The sequence below is a fragment of the Anopheles aquasalis genome, chromosome Y (assembly GCF_943734665.1).
Source record: "Anopheles aquasalis chromosome Y, idAnoAquaMG_Q_19, whole genome shotgun sequence".
Lineage (NCBI taxonomy): Eukaryota > Metazoa > Arthropoda > Insecta > Diptera > Culicidae > Anopheles > Anopheles aquasalis.
This window is the reverse complement of record NC_064879.1, coordinates 5096326-5111325: the sequence shown is the minus strand read 5'-3', so window position 1 is coordinate 5111325 and position 15000 is coordinate 5096326. Positions and strand designations below refer to the sequence as shown.

Genomic DNA, 15000 nt, shown 5'->3' with positions numbered 1-15000 from the left:
TCGAGTTCGGTCAGCTGCGAGACTTCGAGGGAACGACCACGACGACAGCTGAAACGAAGTCTTCGTCTGCGCAAAACCGGGGTGAGTCGTGCACTAGTTTCGAGTATCATGAGAAGGGTGTAATCGGCGCAGCCGGTGGGACAACCTCCAATGTGAGTGCCGGTCCGGGAGCTTTTCCGAAATCTCCCTTCGAGAGGGAACTGCACCGGCGGATGAACGAATCACAGTCGCGGCCCATGCTAGCACAACCCACCACTGTTCCGCTAGTTGGATCAACACCTACAAACCTACCACCATCGATCGTTGGATCGGGGACGAACAATCTTTCTACTGCTGGCCCTTGGGAGGGCCACCATGCGCTTAATAGTTTAGAGTGTGCTGGCAGAGCTTTCGAGAGGCACGAGGACTCACTGGAAAGGAAGAAAAATGTCAACAATATCCTCATCGCCAAGCATCCGGGAACGCTAGAAGCGATCAAGGAGGCAACGCGTAACAAGAACCCTTCGGAATCGAGTCAAATGTAAGAGAGAGAGAGAGAGATTTATGGAAACGTGATTACATTTCAACGAATATTGATTGTCTTTTCAATGCTTTTCCAGGCAAACTTCCGATACGGAATCTTGCGAGGTGATCCAGGACTACGAGATGAATGGGCTCCATCGATTGAGCGAGTTGCAGTCCCGGTTACAGCAGCAGCAAATGCCACTTCAAGAGCACCAAATATCTCAACAGCAGCGCCACCATCACCAGAAGTACAATGTTTCAAATAAGTCACAGTCCAACGAAACCACCACCTCCAATCCTGAGCTGGTCCAATCGGATGAGCTGCACCACGCGGGTGAGAAGTTCGGCTATCGGCACCGTGAACATCGCGAAACCGATCCGGACGAAGATGAGGACGAGGAAGAGGACGAAGAACTCGAGGCAGGTGATGAAGACTACGACGATGATGATGACGAGGATGACGACGATGACGATGAGGAGGCATTCGCTGATTGTAACCGACCGGGAAAAGGGCAACGGCAGCAACGGGCCGCCATCCGGCAGCGCCCACTGGAGCGCAGGGAGCGGCGAGCCAGCAGCTCAGAAGCTACTGGCGGCGGTGGTGGGCCGGCAGCGTCACGCAACTACATCACTGACGAACTCAAGTACGGTTCCGGGCTTGGAAAAGGTGGCGTTGACGGACGCGATAACAGCCACAGTTCGCACCACAATCATCAGTCGCTCGACTCGAATCCGGTCGAGAGCCAATCGGAGTGGAGCGACGACGAATGCCGTGAGGAAGCTACGGGTAACATATGAATCCTAGCGATGATCGCCGTGGAATGCCGGTTTGCTCATATCATTTCTCTTCCCTTCGCTATTCCTGCAGGTGGTGCTGAGAGTACCGGTTATATTACCGATGAACCGGGACTGGAGAACATCTCTCTGCTGAACGAGGCCGGACTGACCGATGCCGAAGGGGCTCTATCGGACGTGAACTCTCTGTACAATGCGCCTGATGTCGATGATACGTCCATCTCGTCACGCGCCAGCAGCCGTCTGCTAAGTCTCGACTCGCTGAGCGGACTCTACGACTGTGATCTAGATTCGAAGCACGAATTGGCGATCGTGAGTGCATCGCACAAAATCACCAGCAAATTCGGCCCTCTCGGATGAGAGTTACGAGGCGGCGCAACCACGACGGGCTCGCAGCGTTCGGTAGTGGTACCGCCGCCTTCGGCTACACCGCCTCCACCGCCACTACCTTCATCCTCATCGCCGCCAACAACGCCTACAACACCACCGCCTCCAGCGTCAACTTCACCACCGTCCCCGAGCCGGGCGGGTTACCTCATCCAGTAAACGGGCTGAACATCGGATACTCCACTTTTTTCGTGAATCTCGTACCGAAGATATTTGACGCATATTATAAACAGCAACGAATTTGACCCCTCCAGTGTGAAGTTAGGGGTTGTATTCTTTTGGGTTTTGCGCAGGCGCTAATTTATTAGTCTTAGGTGTGTTCTACGGTTTCTTTTCCAACCGCGGGATGCGGGATGCTAAATATTATTATAAGTAAATTCAACGGATCCATCACTCCATTTCTTTCCGAGGTGACAAATACTCGTTGTGGCCTCTTTCCTCTTCGCATCACAACAAACGACACAAATTAGGCACCAATTGTAATGTGCGGTACTACAGTGTTTCCATTGTATCTTAACATTCTCATCCCCTCATCGTTGGTATCAACTGCTGTTATCATATTGTGCTCCTTTAAAAGTGAATCAGTAGTTGGATTGGTTGTTTGTTTGCGGCAAGATAAAAACACACTGTTTCAACTTGATTGTATTAATATCATAGAGTTAGATCCTAGCATTTATGATGCTCGTGTAAGGGGGGGGGGGGGGGGGAGCAATGCTCCGCTGACTCTCGGCTCTCTACTGAATATGAGCGGATAACCGATGATTGGTCAGCTGTTCGGGCTATTTTTATTCGTTTTGTTAATGGTGTGTGTGCCATAACTGATATGGTTTAGCGTATACTCTCATGGGTGCTCGTAGTATTAAGTATTGCAGCTCCTCTTGAATTGATACCGGATGTTACACCGAGCACAAGAATGGCCTCTATTCAGACCGTTCTTCTAGATTATGTGTCCAGTGTTTATTCACCATAGGATGCCCTTCAGCTACATAAACACTCTCGCCCTTTCCTTTCTACGGCAGTTGTAGGCGCTGTTGCTCGGTCGCGACTCTGACTCCAGTTGTAGCGTTTGTGTAATTCTACTTCTCGAGCTCCACTTCCCCGTTTAACTAGCTTTCTTCAATTGCACATAGAAGCAAGTCCTTGAAATAGAGAAGAATTTCAAGACACTGCAGCAGTAAATAGCAAATCTGAACCAGTGTACCGACTAGAATTGTACAATTGCAAAAAAACCGAAAGGAATGACGAGCAAACGATGTGATATTTAAGAATCGACCAATCGATTGTGAAAAGCGTCTACGTCACCTTTTCTAAAGAACAAGCCAGAGAGAAAAAGAAAAAGAGAGACAAAGGGAGAGATAGAGCGCGCGCAAATGGAAAAATGCATTTAAAGATGAGGGGCAACCGAATCTCCACAGCTTAGTAATCCAATTGATAGTAACCCTAAGTTTTTGGTTCGTGACGGTGCGCTACAATTGCTAGGTGTTTGCTGCGTTGGGTTCCCGGTAAGTTTCCCTGGTTTCCCTGGTTTCTGTTTTGCTCCTTTATCCCCAAAAGAGGAAACAGCTAGATCATGTGATAGCCGACCTTGCGAACTTCATTGTTGTGAACTATTGCAGCAATGATAATGGTTTTTGTTTTTACAGTTTGTTCCCACAGTCAAGCCAATCTCGAGAATCGATTGTTGGTTGTAAAATCGATACAGAACAGTTTGTTTGGGCCGTTTGCAGTCGCTGATATTGCTTACACATGGATTGTTGCTTGAAATTTTCAATAAATCGCATCCGAGAGGCCATAGTATATTGGATTTCGCATCGAAATTTGTGGCAAGTGAGTGGGTGGGAAGCCGCAGTATGGCAGGCATCCGGACGGAATACGAGAGTGATACGGAGAGGCGATAGCGGGTGATAATGAGATAGGATTTTCTTTCCGCCACGTGATTGGTGCAATGATCTGATCTGATTCTAACAGTAGAAAAATGTGCTACGATGACGAGTGGCAAAAGCAGTTGAATAGAGAGAGAGAGAGAGTGTAAAACATGATAGAATAAGAAAGAAAAAGAGATGGGAGGGGGGCAATAGATCGGATGGGTGTTATTTGATAAAGTTAAATCTAACGCTAAGCAAAAAACACAGACTCTTCATTATCGATACCAAACATATGTAAGCTTTTAAAAGAAAAGCAGAATTGAAGCAAGCATAAGGATGAATATAATATCTATAACTGTAACGTGTCTTTGCTGACTTAAACTATCATACCTACCATTTACTGGGGTTGCAGCAGGAACTCCCCGCATATCTTCGACATATATTAGATGGCAGGGTAGACCAAGGCAGGGCAGAACAACCAATGATTGTACCACGCAGCTAAATGAATGAATCTTGCAATAACGAAAAGAACTATATTTTTTTGACTACACATTTGAAGCAGCCGTGGGTGCTGCTTGGTGATGATATCGAAAGCTAGTAGGGAATACGGGGGTGGGGGAGAGAGATGTAATCCAGTGTTAGTAAAACCACAAACAGCCTGAAAGCCGTTAACTAAACCGAGCACAAGGATAAATGATATGAAAGTAGCTATATACAAAAGACCCACAAAGACAAAGATACTTATTAGGTGCAAAGCTGCAGAGCCGGGGTCTCGTGACCTTTGTGCAAACAAACCAACCCGAATGTGGAGCAGTGGAGAATTCTCTCGTTCTCTCTCATCCCCCTCTTTATCACTTCCCTTACCATCGCACGCAGCTGTCAGTCATCGCATCCTTCATCATGCACCACATTTCCACTCCTTCTGCTCATCTCTGGCTATTCACACGCTAACTTCACACCCCGACATCATCATACTTAACCTGGTGACCTTCGTGTCATAACATCATGATTGGCATAATATCATTAGTCTCACTCTGTCTATAAGGACCTAACCCACCCATTTGGGCCTTTCAGGAATCTGACTCCGCACAAGCGTATATCCTATCGTACACAACTGCGGCCACTTAGTCTTACTAGGAAGGGAGGGTTGGAGAGATGGGAAAGGGGAGAAGACTGAGTCGGATCCTCCGTTTTGCTTCGTCTGGAATCAAAATGTCAATTTCTTGTCAATGTGTATCCGGGCCGTACCGGGCTTAAGCCGCCTAGTGATCGATGGTAGCGCGTGGGTCAATATCCAGCAGTAATTGGTAGAAAAGCGGTAGCCATCGCCATCCTTTTGTGTACCCTCAAGCAGCGCGAAAGACGTGAACAAACAGCTAAACCGAGGAGTCCCACTCACAGCCGCCTACTTAGTGATTCGCTGACGATCAACTACGACGACAACAACCACAACGACGATGACGACGACGACGACGACTCCGCCGGCAAACCATGACCCACAACGAACGATCCTTCAAATCAGTCGCGAATAATGTTGTGATAATAGTGATAAATCGAGGCCACAAAGTTGTGGAGGGGAGAGTGTTTTGTTTCGGATCTCTGCTATTTCTGCTGTACCCTCGTAGCTCCTACGGGAGAAAGAAAGCGGAGAGTAAGGGCCAAGACTCCTTACCAAGGCGAGAGCACGTGTTTTTGTTTTCTTTTGCACTCTTCCCCACCACTCCCTACTACTCCTACTCTCTCGCTCTTTCTCTGTTGCTGCCCACTCATGCTGTATTAGTCCATTGGCGCCAGGATGCTAGACGGTTAGAGGAGTCAGAACTGTTGTTTGCGATTGTCCTTGAAGAAACTATACCACAAACATAACTACGGACGACACACACATTGACACCACGCATTGATGAAACTTTAAAAGAAATCTCGATCCTCGATGTAAGACGCAAAAACAAAAATAAAACATACCTTAGGTGTAACCAGTGTTCATCCCCTGATATGAACTGCGCTGTAAGCGATGCTTTAACTGCTGCGTCTTATTGCGAATGAGAAAAGGGTAGGGGGGGGGGGGGAGGGCGAAGGGTGATTAGGATGTGGGGTAGAGTCCCGAAACCGGCGGTCTAGATACTAGAACAACACCTCCAACGCTGTGGAACGGTGTACAATCATCGAGTAGATCATGTTAATTCTGGTAGTTGGTTGGAGAGGCTGATATAGCCCCCCCCCCCCCCCACCCTCCTACACCATTTCTCACACATTCAACGAAGGTTCGGGCGTCATCCACGATCGATGTTGACACAGCCGGTTGCTGGTTCTTGGAAGCTCCGCATCCAACCGACATCCAAGGCGAGACCGGCTCCTACTACTGAATCCCAAAAAAACTCTCCGCTCTCGTTGCTATGAATGGATGGCTCTGTCGTGTAATGTGATCGGTGGAGGATCGATCTACCTGCACTGGAGCCTTGGTCACGCACTCGAACAGTAGTGTACTTGGAGGGCGCAATTCACAGACCACGAGACATACGGATCTGTCCGCCAACAAAACGCAACGAAAGTTCCGAAGGAATTCGATGGGGTACAGAGTGCAGCATCCAGCGGGAATAGTGCGGGTGCTGCTGCTGCTGCTGCTGCTGCTGCATCGCGTTGAGCCAATCGTACGTAGCGAGCTAGCGGTGGGGCTCTCCGCCCCAGAGCTGTTTCCGTTTGCCGTCTCGCTCCAACTGGTAGCACCCGATGGGGCCACTCGGCCGCAACACTTCTGCGGCGGTACGAACCTCGGCCAGGGCTGGATCCTGACGGCGGCCCACTGTGTGATCGCGGTGTAAGTGTTGCCAGCGAGAGACCACCGGCTCTGGTCCGGTTTGCCGTGTCTGTGGCTTTGTTCCTGGGCAATTAACGTACCACTATGCCGCCGCCGTTCTTACCCCTTCCCATGACAGCAATCAATCGCACATTGTTGCCCAGCTGGGTGGTCACGAGCTGGAACTGGACCAGCAGGCTGCAGAACATCATCATCCGGCAGGAAGCTGGCCACTGCACCGATATCCGGTGGTCGAGGTACGCATTCTGGCCAACTACAACCCGTAAGCACGCACCCACGCACGCACGCACGCACACGGCACAAACCTTCTGCATCTCATTGTACTTTACCCTCCGGAAACGCAGCATCACTATGGTAGGGGATATTGCCCTGCTACGGATCGCAGCGCCAGAGCCGGGTAGCACCCCGGTAGCCAGGGCACTGTGGCGACGGCAGCAGCTGAAACTCCCGCTGCCCACTGATCGCATCGCGATGAACGGGGAGATGTGCTACATCCTTGGGTACGGCTCGGAGGAGTACGATGGGCAGATCAGCAAGACGCTTCGCTACGGGACGGTGCTGGCACTCGAACCGGATCGTTGCGTCGGCATGATGGGAGCGGTCGTGGCACCGCCACCCGACTCCGGCATGTTCTGTGCGATCGGCCGGGCCGATGCGTGTAGGGTAAGGGACGATACCCCCGGGAGGGTAACGAGGGGGGGAGGTAGTAACGGTAGCGCAATCATACTATCGTCTAAATCTTTTCCTTCTTTCTTCTCGCTTAAATCCACGCAGGGTGATTCGGGCGGTGGTTACGTGTGCCGGTCGCCATCATCCACTGGGCCGTTTGTGTTGCGTGGCATCATCTCCTACGGTGTCGGGTGCGGGGCCGCCGGTACACCCGGCGTCTACACCGACGTTGCCTACTATCTGCATCACTATCAGCCGGCCATCACCAACCGGCTCCCGTCCGATCGGAGCCCCACTCCTTTCGAGGTAGCTTAAAAGCTGCACTTCATTTAATAAACGATTAAAAAAAAAAAACGCACCACGTCAGTTAAATATCGTTATAATATTTCTGTATTTGAGCATAAGTTTTCGATTGTCGACGAGATTCATTTGAATGAAAATGTTTGAAATGATTAACCGTTAAAGTAACACAATTTGCTGCACATACAGCTTTCGCATACTAAAAACGGCTCGTTGTTTCATGATCTATCTTTCGCCCTTCTTCAGCTTTGGCGTGCAATGACTTGGGCCATTTTGATCAATTTTCAGTTTATGGACGCGACTCGCTAATCCTGACATCAACATTTCTAGCTCGTCGATCCGTTTCAGCTCCTGGACCTTTCGTTTTGTCGCTCGTTGCGACGGTTTGTGGATGTTTGCCAATTGTACTGTTGCAGTTGGCTCATCGTTGTCCTGAGTTTTATTTTTGCTGAGAGTCAGGTCAGGTTGTATTTCTCCGCCGTCTGCCATTTTGTTTTTGCGATTGGACCTTAAATTAAAATTGTGTTATAATAATTAAGTACCTCTTTACAGTAATCAATTTAATACTGTTTACAGTAATTAAAGTAATAATTAAGTACCAAAAAACAGTGCGAGCAATATCGAAGATTTCATGAGTGTAATAAAACAGCGCCGTCTGGCCAGACCCCTCTGCTTTCACATGGGTTTGTATGGGCGTACATCATGCTGTGTTCGAGGCAACTTTTCTCCCTCTAGGAACCACATAATTAAGTTCTCTCACATATGCAAGAGTTTAGCACAGCTTCAACAACATGGCAAGACCAAAATGTGACCCAATACTATTCTATTTTTGATAAAAAAACACATTTTTGTTTCTGGTAACAATCGAAAGGATATAATATTTTACGAAGCTACCCGAATGGCCAACACGCTACAATTGATATAACTTGAATTATTAACGAATGAAAATGAAAAGGGTCGTGCCATGACCGCCATGCAAGGGTTAAACATGTGTCCCTATGAAAAAAAAAACCAAAAACATATCTACCCCCACCGACAGAACGGCCTTAATAAGGCCTTAGTAGGGAGGCTTACTAAGCGAGGTTTTCTCATGTGAACGAGGGAGAAAGGACGATCGTTCTGAAGGCCGTTCTGTCGGTAGGGTACAGTTTGACCGATTTCGTTGGTCTTAGTATAAACAATGGTATAAACGCGTACTGTCAACTGTCGTATGCCGCGGCAGGGAAAATTGTCAACAATTTCTAGCTCGAGAATTTCCGGAAAAAGGGAAACGGTTCTGGAACCGGAGAGGCTCTACAAGTTGGACTGCTAGAGACACCGGTAGGGCTGCGGTAAAGGTGTCGGTAAAGCTCAATCGGCTTCAAAGCGGCCGGAAAGATGCCACCGAAGGTGCAAAAGTGTTCGCTTTGCCGGTCGCTTCGCTCGGAGAAATGGTACATGCTGGACCGTCGGTGGATCTGCTCAGCCTGCCACGATATACAGCTGAACCCACCGATCGAGCCGCTGCGCGAACGAACACCGGACCGGGCGACGGTGGCCACACCCACTGCCGGTCCGTCGAGCAAGCAGTCAGTGGCCCGGGCCGGTGATCCGATGGAGATCGATGATCCCGGCGAGGGTACCTCGAAGCAGGCGGCGGATCCGAGAGGAAGGAAGAAACACACGGTAACGTTCGCGGACCCACCCGAAACAGATCTGACTGGCGCGGCAACGGCGGCAGAGTGCAGCGAGGAAGCGAAGGACACGCTTGCCCCGCTCGGTACATACTCGCCGCGCCGCCTGCGACGCCGCATCTGCCCCGTGGTCAAGCCAACCGTACGGAAGCGAGCGACGAGCGGTAAACCGGGCCGGCGGGCCTACCTCAAATCGAAGGCCAAATCGCGTCGCTCGATCCTCAAGAAACCACCGACCAAGTCGACGACCGAAACCGCCTACACCAAATCCGTGCAGAAGGTGTTCCACGAGGTAGGTAGCCGTTGCCCACTGCGTGGCATGATCCGGCGGCCGGCCGTATCGGGTGTTCACAAGCTTGCTCCATTCCGCTTCCACAGAACCTCTGCTACCAGGTCGGTGACATCGTGTCAATGGTCGACCAGAAGGACAACACGTACTACGCCCAGATCAATGGGCTGCTGATTGATATTTACCGCGAGAAGAGCGCCACCCTGACCTGGCTGATACCGACCACCTGCAGTCCGCCGCCGAACGAGGGCTTCGACGCGTCCACCTACATCATCGGACCGCAGGAGGACATGCCCCGCCGGCTGAACTACATGCAGTTCGTAATGAATGCACCGAGCAACTTCTACCTGGACAAGCACAACCCATTCCCGAGCCCGGAATCCTACGGGCCGACCAACACGAGCCAGCGCAACAACCGCAACTACGTGTGGGCCAACATTTCCCACCTTCACCACGGCGAACATGTACCGCTGCCGAGCGGGGTGGTTTAGGATCTCCTTGCACAGGAGACAATTTGTTCGGCGCGCGCGTTAACAGGAACGGGTAAATGCGGGGGGGGGGGGGCTCACTTTGAAGACCGCTTTAATTTCGGAAAACACTCCCCGTCCGCCCATGCCGAGGCATGAGCGGCAATCAAAGCGCCAGCAAGTATTGGAGCAATCATTAAAGGTACTCGCTATTGCAACTAGCTGCTCTAGTTTTTCTTCCTACCTTCCCTACGCGCACACACTTCGACAGTTCGTCTTTCGAAAGGCTACACCGGCGTTAATCCTATGCTGACGGATGATCCTGTCGCGTTTTCGTTCTGTTTTTAGGATCACTGTTTCAATTTCGCTCGATCAGTCACCAGTGGATTGCCAGGCTAGCATAGCTTCACACAACCGGAACGGGAGAGAGGATGCATAAAACACGCATCCAGCAAGCAGCACTTTCAACGAGATTGTTTCACACACTTACCAGCAGATTGCGCGATGGATGCTACACGGTTTCCAGCAAGGGCTTGCTGACGATGATGACGACGAGAGCTCGACACCGGTCCTGTTCCTGTTCCTTTTGTCGTTTGCGTAAAACTTCCTTTGAGGTTAGCCTCGATCTGTTTTGTTGCGTGCTCGGATCGGAATAACGTCCTTCGCATTTCACATCTCGATCACCAGTGCCGCCGCCGCCACCCTACCCCGGACTAGCGCGCATTCGAAGACCACCCAGGGTACACCATTTCGCCAATTTGTAGTCGCATAGAACATTCCGCTTGCTCGCTACGCATTATGCTGCCCTTTGTTTGCGGTTCGCTCGATCCATAAACAAAGGGCCTATTTTTCGGGCTACGCCGCTTCTGCCTAATTTGCTTTCTTGTTGTTTCGTGTAAACTTCTGCGCTGCCGCCAACAGCACACCCGTGATGCGTGCTGCGATCGACCAATTCTTGGAAACTGGTCGGATGCTGGATCGTTTCCCCGTTCGGTGGAGGGCAATGGGGAGACCACCGTTTGGTTTTAGGCTGGTCACCGGGCGTCGCCAACGGCGGACACAATCACGCGATCCTCGCATTCCATCGTTTCCGTAATGCGATCATAAGCGCATATCGAACAGCAACGTTAAAGGGCGTGTGTAATTGTAAATAGCAAAATAATCAATCGTGTGCCGCTACTGGCTGGAATGTTGTGTGTCCTGGACCGGTGGTTGCGCAATGGCTCCCACGATGGCCGCTGCTGGCCGACTGTGTGGGTGGTGCGGGGTGTAAATGACCTGAGTCACACTGTGCCACACAAGCGCGTCCCCTGCGTCCTCGTCCCTCCACCCTGTTCGCCTTTGCCTTTGCTTAACCCAATAAGGAAATGCGTCCTTCGCGCCATTGTCGCGCCCGCAGTGACGTAAGCGCGTGTGTGTGTGTGGTGTAGTGTAATAGTACCGAGCAGCAACCTTCTCCTCCGTTACATCGATGGTCCGTGAGTTACATGAAAAGCCGATTAAGCTCACGAAGGAGGCGAATTGCGATGGTGTGGTGTGGTGGTGAACCCTGACATAATGTGTAAATCCCTTGGCGTACTGTCCCCCGCCCCCCCACGCCATCACATAACTACCAGCTCGTGTGTGTGTGTGTGTGTGTGAGCGTCCGGTGCGCAGTCTACTACTTACTGGTAGGGTCCAGGTCGGCGGCGACGTGGACGCGAGGACACATCGCGCGTGCCGTAACCGGCGGTCGTCACCAATCCACCCCCGCACCGCTTCGCCTGGCGCAGATCACTCACGGTTTCGCTGAACGATGGCGCGGCGCGAACCCGCGAACCGCCAGGTTGGTCGCCAGTTGTCTGTTAGAATTCCATTCGAACGGTTCTCGAAATATACCCTCCAGGAAGCTTCCCTCACGCCATACACTCACACGCAAACACACGCGATCGCGCACCGTTGCAGTGGTAGCCAGTAAACCAATCGATCGATAGTAGCACAGAACACGCCGCCGGACGCAGCGAACCGAGGCGCGCACCGAGAGCAGCAACATCATCGTCATCATGGAGCACTGTGACAATCGGGTCGCCGAGCCGCTGTACGCGCACGACGCGGAAGCCGGGGACGGTGGGGTGTTTACGAAGAAAAAGGAAGACCCCAAGTGGGTCCGGGTGATTGTGGTGTGCATCTATCTGTTCACCGTGTCGTTCGCGGCGCTGCTACTGTCGTGTTACTACATCTTCTTCTGGAATCCCACGATCGAACCGTTCGAGGAGGATAGCCCCGAGCGGTTAACGGCGTGCGATCAGGACAACTAGTCAGCGGATGTGCGAGGATGCGAGCAGCACCACTCCCGGGGGGCCCCCCTTCCCTTCCGTGCCACCAGCATCCACCAACAACCCCGATCATCCTCCAGCAATCAAGCGGCGTAATGTTTATTTTTTTTTGTTTTTGTTTTTTGTTAAGTGCAGGTAAGAACGCAACTCCCGCAAACCCGCAAAGATCACTCATTTGATGGATGTCCATCATCCAGCCAGCCCCCCTCCCCCCCAAAAAATCCAAAAAACAACCGTTAGGAAAACGTTACATTTCAAATGTGGTTTAGTGTGTTCGGGGCTCACGCAAAAAAAAATCCACTTAACCGCCGTAGTCCGGGGGCCGTTCCGTGGGTCCGCAGGCACACCACACACCGGCCACAACTCAAGCTCAAAGGGACCTCCGCGTAGAGTGCAGCAGCGGTCGCGTAGTCGTAATCGGTTTTATGATTTGTTTTCCCGCCTCTGTACGAAAGCAAATACATTCCAACCCAACCCATTGCGGGAATGGGGGAGGGGGGGGGGCGGGTTCCGGGATGATGTGGAGAATGGTGGCATGGCGGTTTGTGTTCCAACAACAGCCGCGCGGTCCAGACAGAGGCGCGCTTCCCTTTCTCGGTTACGAAAATAAACGGAAATTTCCCACCTGACGTCACAGTTCCCACTCTAACTCTTTCATTCTCGATCTCTCTCTCTCTCCTCTTGTCGTTCTCGTACTAATTCTTGTACACGCTGATCTGCAATCTTGTTACTGCGAATAGTGTAACTTCCATAAGCAGGACTCTCTCTCTTCCTTTCTCTCCCTTTGTCTCTCTATTGCTCATGCTGCCCCCGCCAGCATCAACCCCTAAAAGCAACACGCGCTCATTCTTTCTCTCCGTGTAATATCGCTTCCTGACTCAAGGAATGAGACTATTTCAAAGAAAAAAAAATGGAGCATACTGGTTGTGTACTACTGGAGCATTTTCACTCATGTTTTCTTCGCCCTCTCTCTCTCTCGCGCTCCCTCCTTCTCTCACTTCTCTCTCAAATTCTATGGCAATATTGTTTTTCCTTTCTTTTTTTGTGTCCGTAGCAAGGAACGTGTTCGTATTCTAGCGCAGGGCACTAGTGGGTGAAGTAGTGTTTTTCTTTCGATCCGATGCATTTCCCTGCAGTAAATCATTCGTTTGCGACTCCCGTGTGTTTACGCCAGCCGGAATAAAGGTGCCAGGAATCGAGAGGTGCCAGGTGCCGGGACCGTCATCATCGCATCCTCTCTGCCAGAACCTGGGATAGATATTGTACAGGCAGGATATATTGCTTGGTTTCGCCAGTGTGCTTAAGTGCATTGGCTACCACCCTCCACGCCCCCCTCCACCAACGGGTGCAGCGCAGATTGAAAAACCCCTTTTCAAAACGAGTGACGTGATTGAACCGCAATCAATTGGCGGGCGCTACGTGACTGCCCCCCCCCCCCCCCCCCCCCCCCCAGTCCCAGCCCAGCAACAACAAGCATTATGCACCTGCTCCTGCGGGAACAGGCGTTCGGTGGGGGGGCCTGTGCGGTACCCCTCGGTATCACTACTGCCCGAGCACGAAACGGGCACGAAATGTAAATTGCTGCCGCTCGCGGCATCGCGGCAGCGCAAATATAAAACAGACGTGTGTTCCGTGTGCGCCTGGCGTATCCACCGTCGCGCTTTTGGCGCCCTTTGGCTGCCATTCACTGCTGCTGCTGGGCACAGATCTGCTGTTCGCTGAATATCTTAAATTTTCATACGAGAGGCAATAAATCGCTCACCGCGCATCACGGTGCTGGCGATGGAGGTGGCGGGGGAATGCTGCGCACTCTACCCCCGCACCCGTAGTAAATGAAATGCGGGAGAAAACCGAAAAGTCGTTCACGTTGTTGTGCTAGTACTCGTTGGTTGAGTCGAAACCATTAAAAAATAACGTGTGTACCGTGTTCTCGATCGACGGTGGTGGGCGATTGGCATGGGCTGGCCGGTGGATCGCTAGCACTAGCCGAAAAGCTGTAAAACTGCACCGGCAGTGATAGGTGGAGAGAATTGGCCGTAAATGGATGGCTAGAGAAGAAGAAGAAAAAAATCAATAACACCTCTGCGTGTGTGACCAGCAGTTACTAGTGTAGCCTCTACAACACTTGCCCAGAATGCGTGATGTTTTTTTTTGGACAGCATCAAGCCGTTGGGCTACGAACTAAATTATGCGAATTTGCGGTCCTTAATTAGCGTATCTCATTTTTAGTAAGTAATTAATATTTATTTCTCTTTGTTTTTTATTCAGACCGATGCGATAAAGCAGTACAACAGTTCCCCTTGACGTCACCATGAGCTACACGGCGGAGGAGAAAATCAAGCTGGCGGGCGAGGATTCGAAGGATCGGCTGTACGAGGCGAAGCAGAACCAGAAAGCAATCCGTATCCTTACCGTAGCGGCGTACGTGCTTTGTGTATCGCTAGTCGCCATCATGCTCTCGCTCTACTACATCTTCTTCTGGGATCCCAGCACGAATCCGATGCAGCAGAAAACGCAAACTATCGGTGCGTGCGAACCGCATTTCTTTTACCTTTCGCTCATCACTGACCTTTTATTTATTTTTTTTTTTTTGCCACCACCGTTTGCACCTCTTACAGATACCCTGATCATTCCGGAGCAACTGGCTATCCGGTTGGCGAACCGGAGCGAGGTTCCGGCGAACCGCTTTTTCCACACCTTCTATCAAAGCCTCGTCCAGGATCGGCTCGTGAAGATCCGGAAGGAGGTGCACATTAGCGAATCGGGCAACCTGACCCGCCTCATCGAGCTCTATCATCAGCAGCAGCAGCAGGAACGACGGCGTACAGGGGAGAAGACGTTTGCTGCCCGCAAGCGCCAGCAGAAGGGCGGATCTGAGGGGCCGTTAGGTACCTACGATACACTACAGCAGCAGCAACAGC

The 15000-nt window shown here is 51.2% G+C and overlaps 4 protein-coding genes across 15 annotated transcripts in view; all 4 read left to right on the top strand.

The window, feature by feature from the left end:
• Positions 1 to 2068, top strand: part of LOC126579588 (Ca(2+)/calmodulin-responsive adenylate cyclase) — a 25020-nt gene extending 22952 nt beyond the window's left edge. For all 6 annotated transcript variants that reach the window (XM_050243021.1, XM_050243022.1, XM_050243024.1 and 3 more), the window contains 3 exons: positions 1 to 520; positions 600 to 1291; positions 1373 to 2068. The exon at positions 1 to 520 is cut by the window's left edge. In XM_050243021.1, the coding sequence (XP_050098978.1) occupies positions 1 to 520; positions 600 to 1291; positions 1373 to 1659 (1499 nt within the window). In that variant the 3' untranslated portion in view covers positions 1660 to 2068. The remainder of the gene's footprint in view (positions 521 to 599; positions 1292 to 1372) is intronic.
• A 4047-nt stretch (positions 2069 to 6115) lies between these two features.
• On the top strand, positions 6116 to 7350 carry LOC126579737 (serine protease hepsin-like). Its single transcript, XM_050243288.1, has 4 exons — positions 6116 to 6366; positions 6485 to 6628; positions 6711 to 7029; positions 7141 to 7350. Exons 1-4 carry the CDS (start codon positions 6116 to 6118, stop codon positions 7348 to 7350), a joined length of 924 nt encoding a protein of 307 aa, XP_050099245.1.
• Positions 7351 to 8531: 1181 nt separating this feature from the next.
• Positions 8532 to 9856, top strand: LOC126579607 (GATA zinc finger domain-containing protein 1). Its single transcript, XM_050243064.1, has 2 exons — positions 8532 to 9300; positions 9387 to 9856. Exons 1-2 carry the CDS (start codon positions 8713 to 8715, stop codon positions 9786 to 9788), a joined length of 990 nt encoding a protein of 329 aa, XP_050099021.1. The 5' UTR covers positions 8532 to 8712; the 3' UTR covers positions 9789 to 9856.
• A 1829-nt stretch (positions 9857 to 11685) lies between these two features.
• Positions 11686 to 15000, top strand: part of LOC126579608 (uncharacterized) — a 4320-nt gene continuing 1005 nt past the window's right edge. The window contains exons 1-3 of one of the 7 annotated variants that reach the window (XM_050243071.1): positions 11686 to 12171; positions 14348 to 14604; positions 14698 to 15000. The exon at positions 14698 to 15000 is cut by the window's right edge and continues 1005 nt beyond it. In XM_050243071.1, coding sequence (XP_050099028.1) covers positions 14391 to 14604; positions 14698 to 15000 — 517 coding nt within the window. In that variant the 5' untranslated portion in view covers positions 11686 to 12171; positions 14348 to 14390. Of the gene's footprint in view, positions 12215 to 13137; positions 13348 to 13940; positions 13995 to 14347; positions 14605 to 14697 lie in introns of those variants that run through there. The other 6 variants (XM_050243067.1, XM_050243065.1, XM_050243066.1 and 3 more) reach the window with 6 other exon arrangements.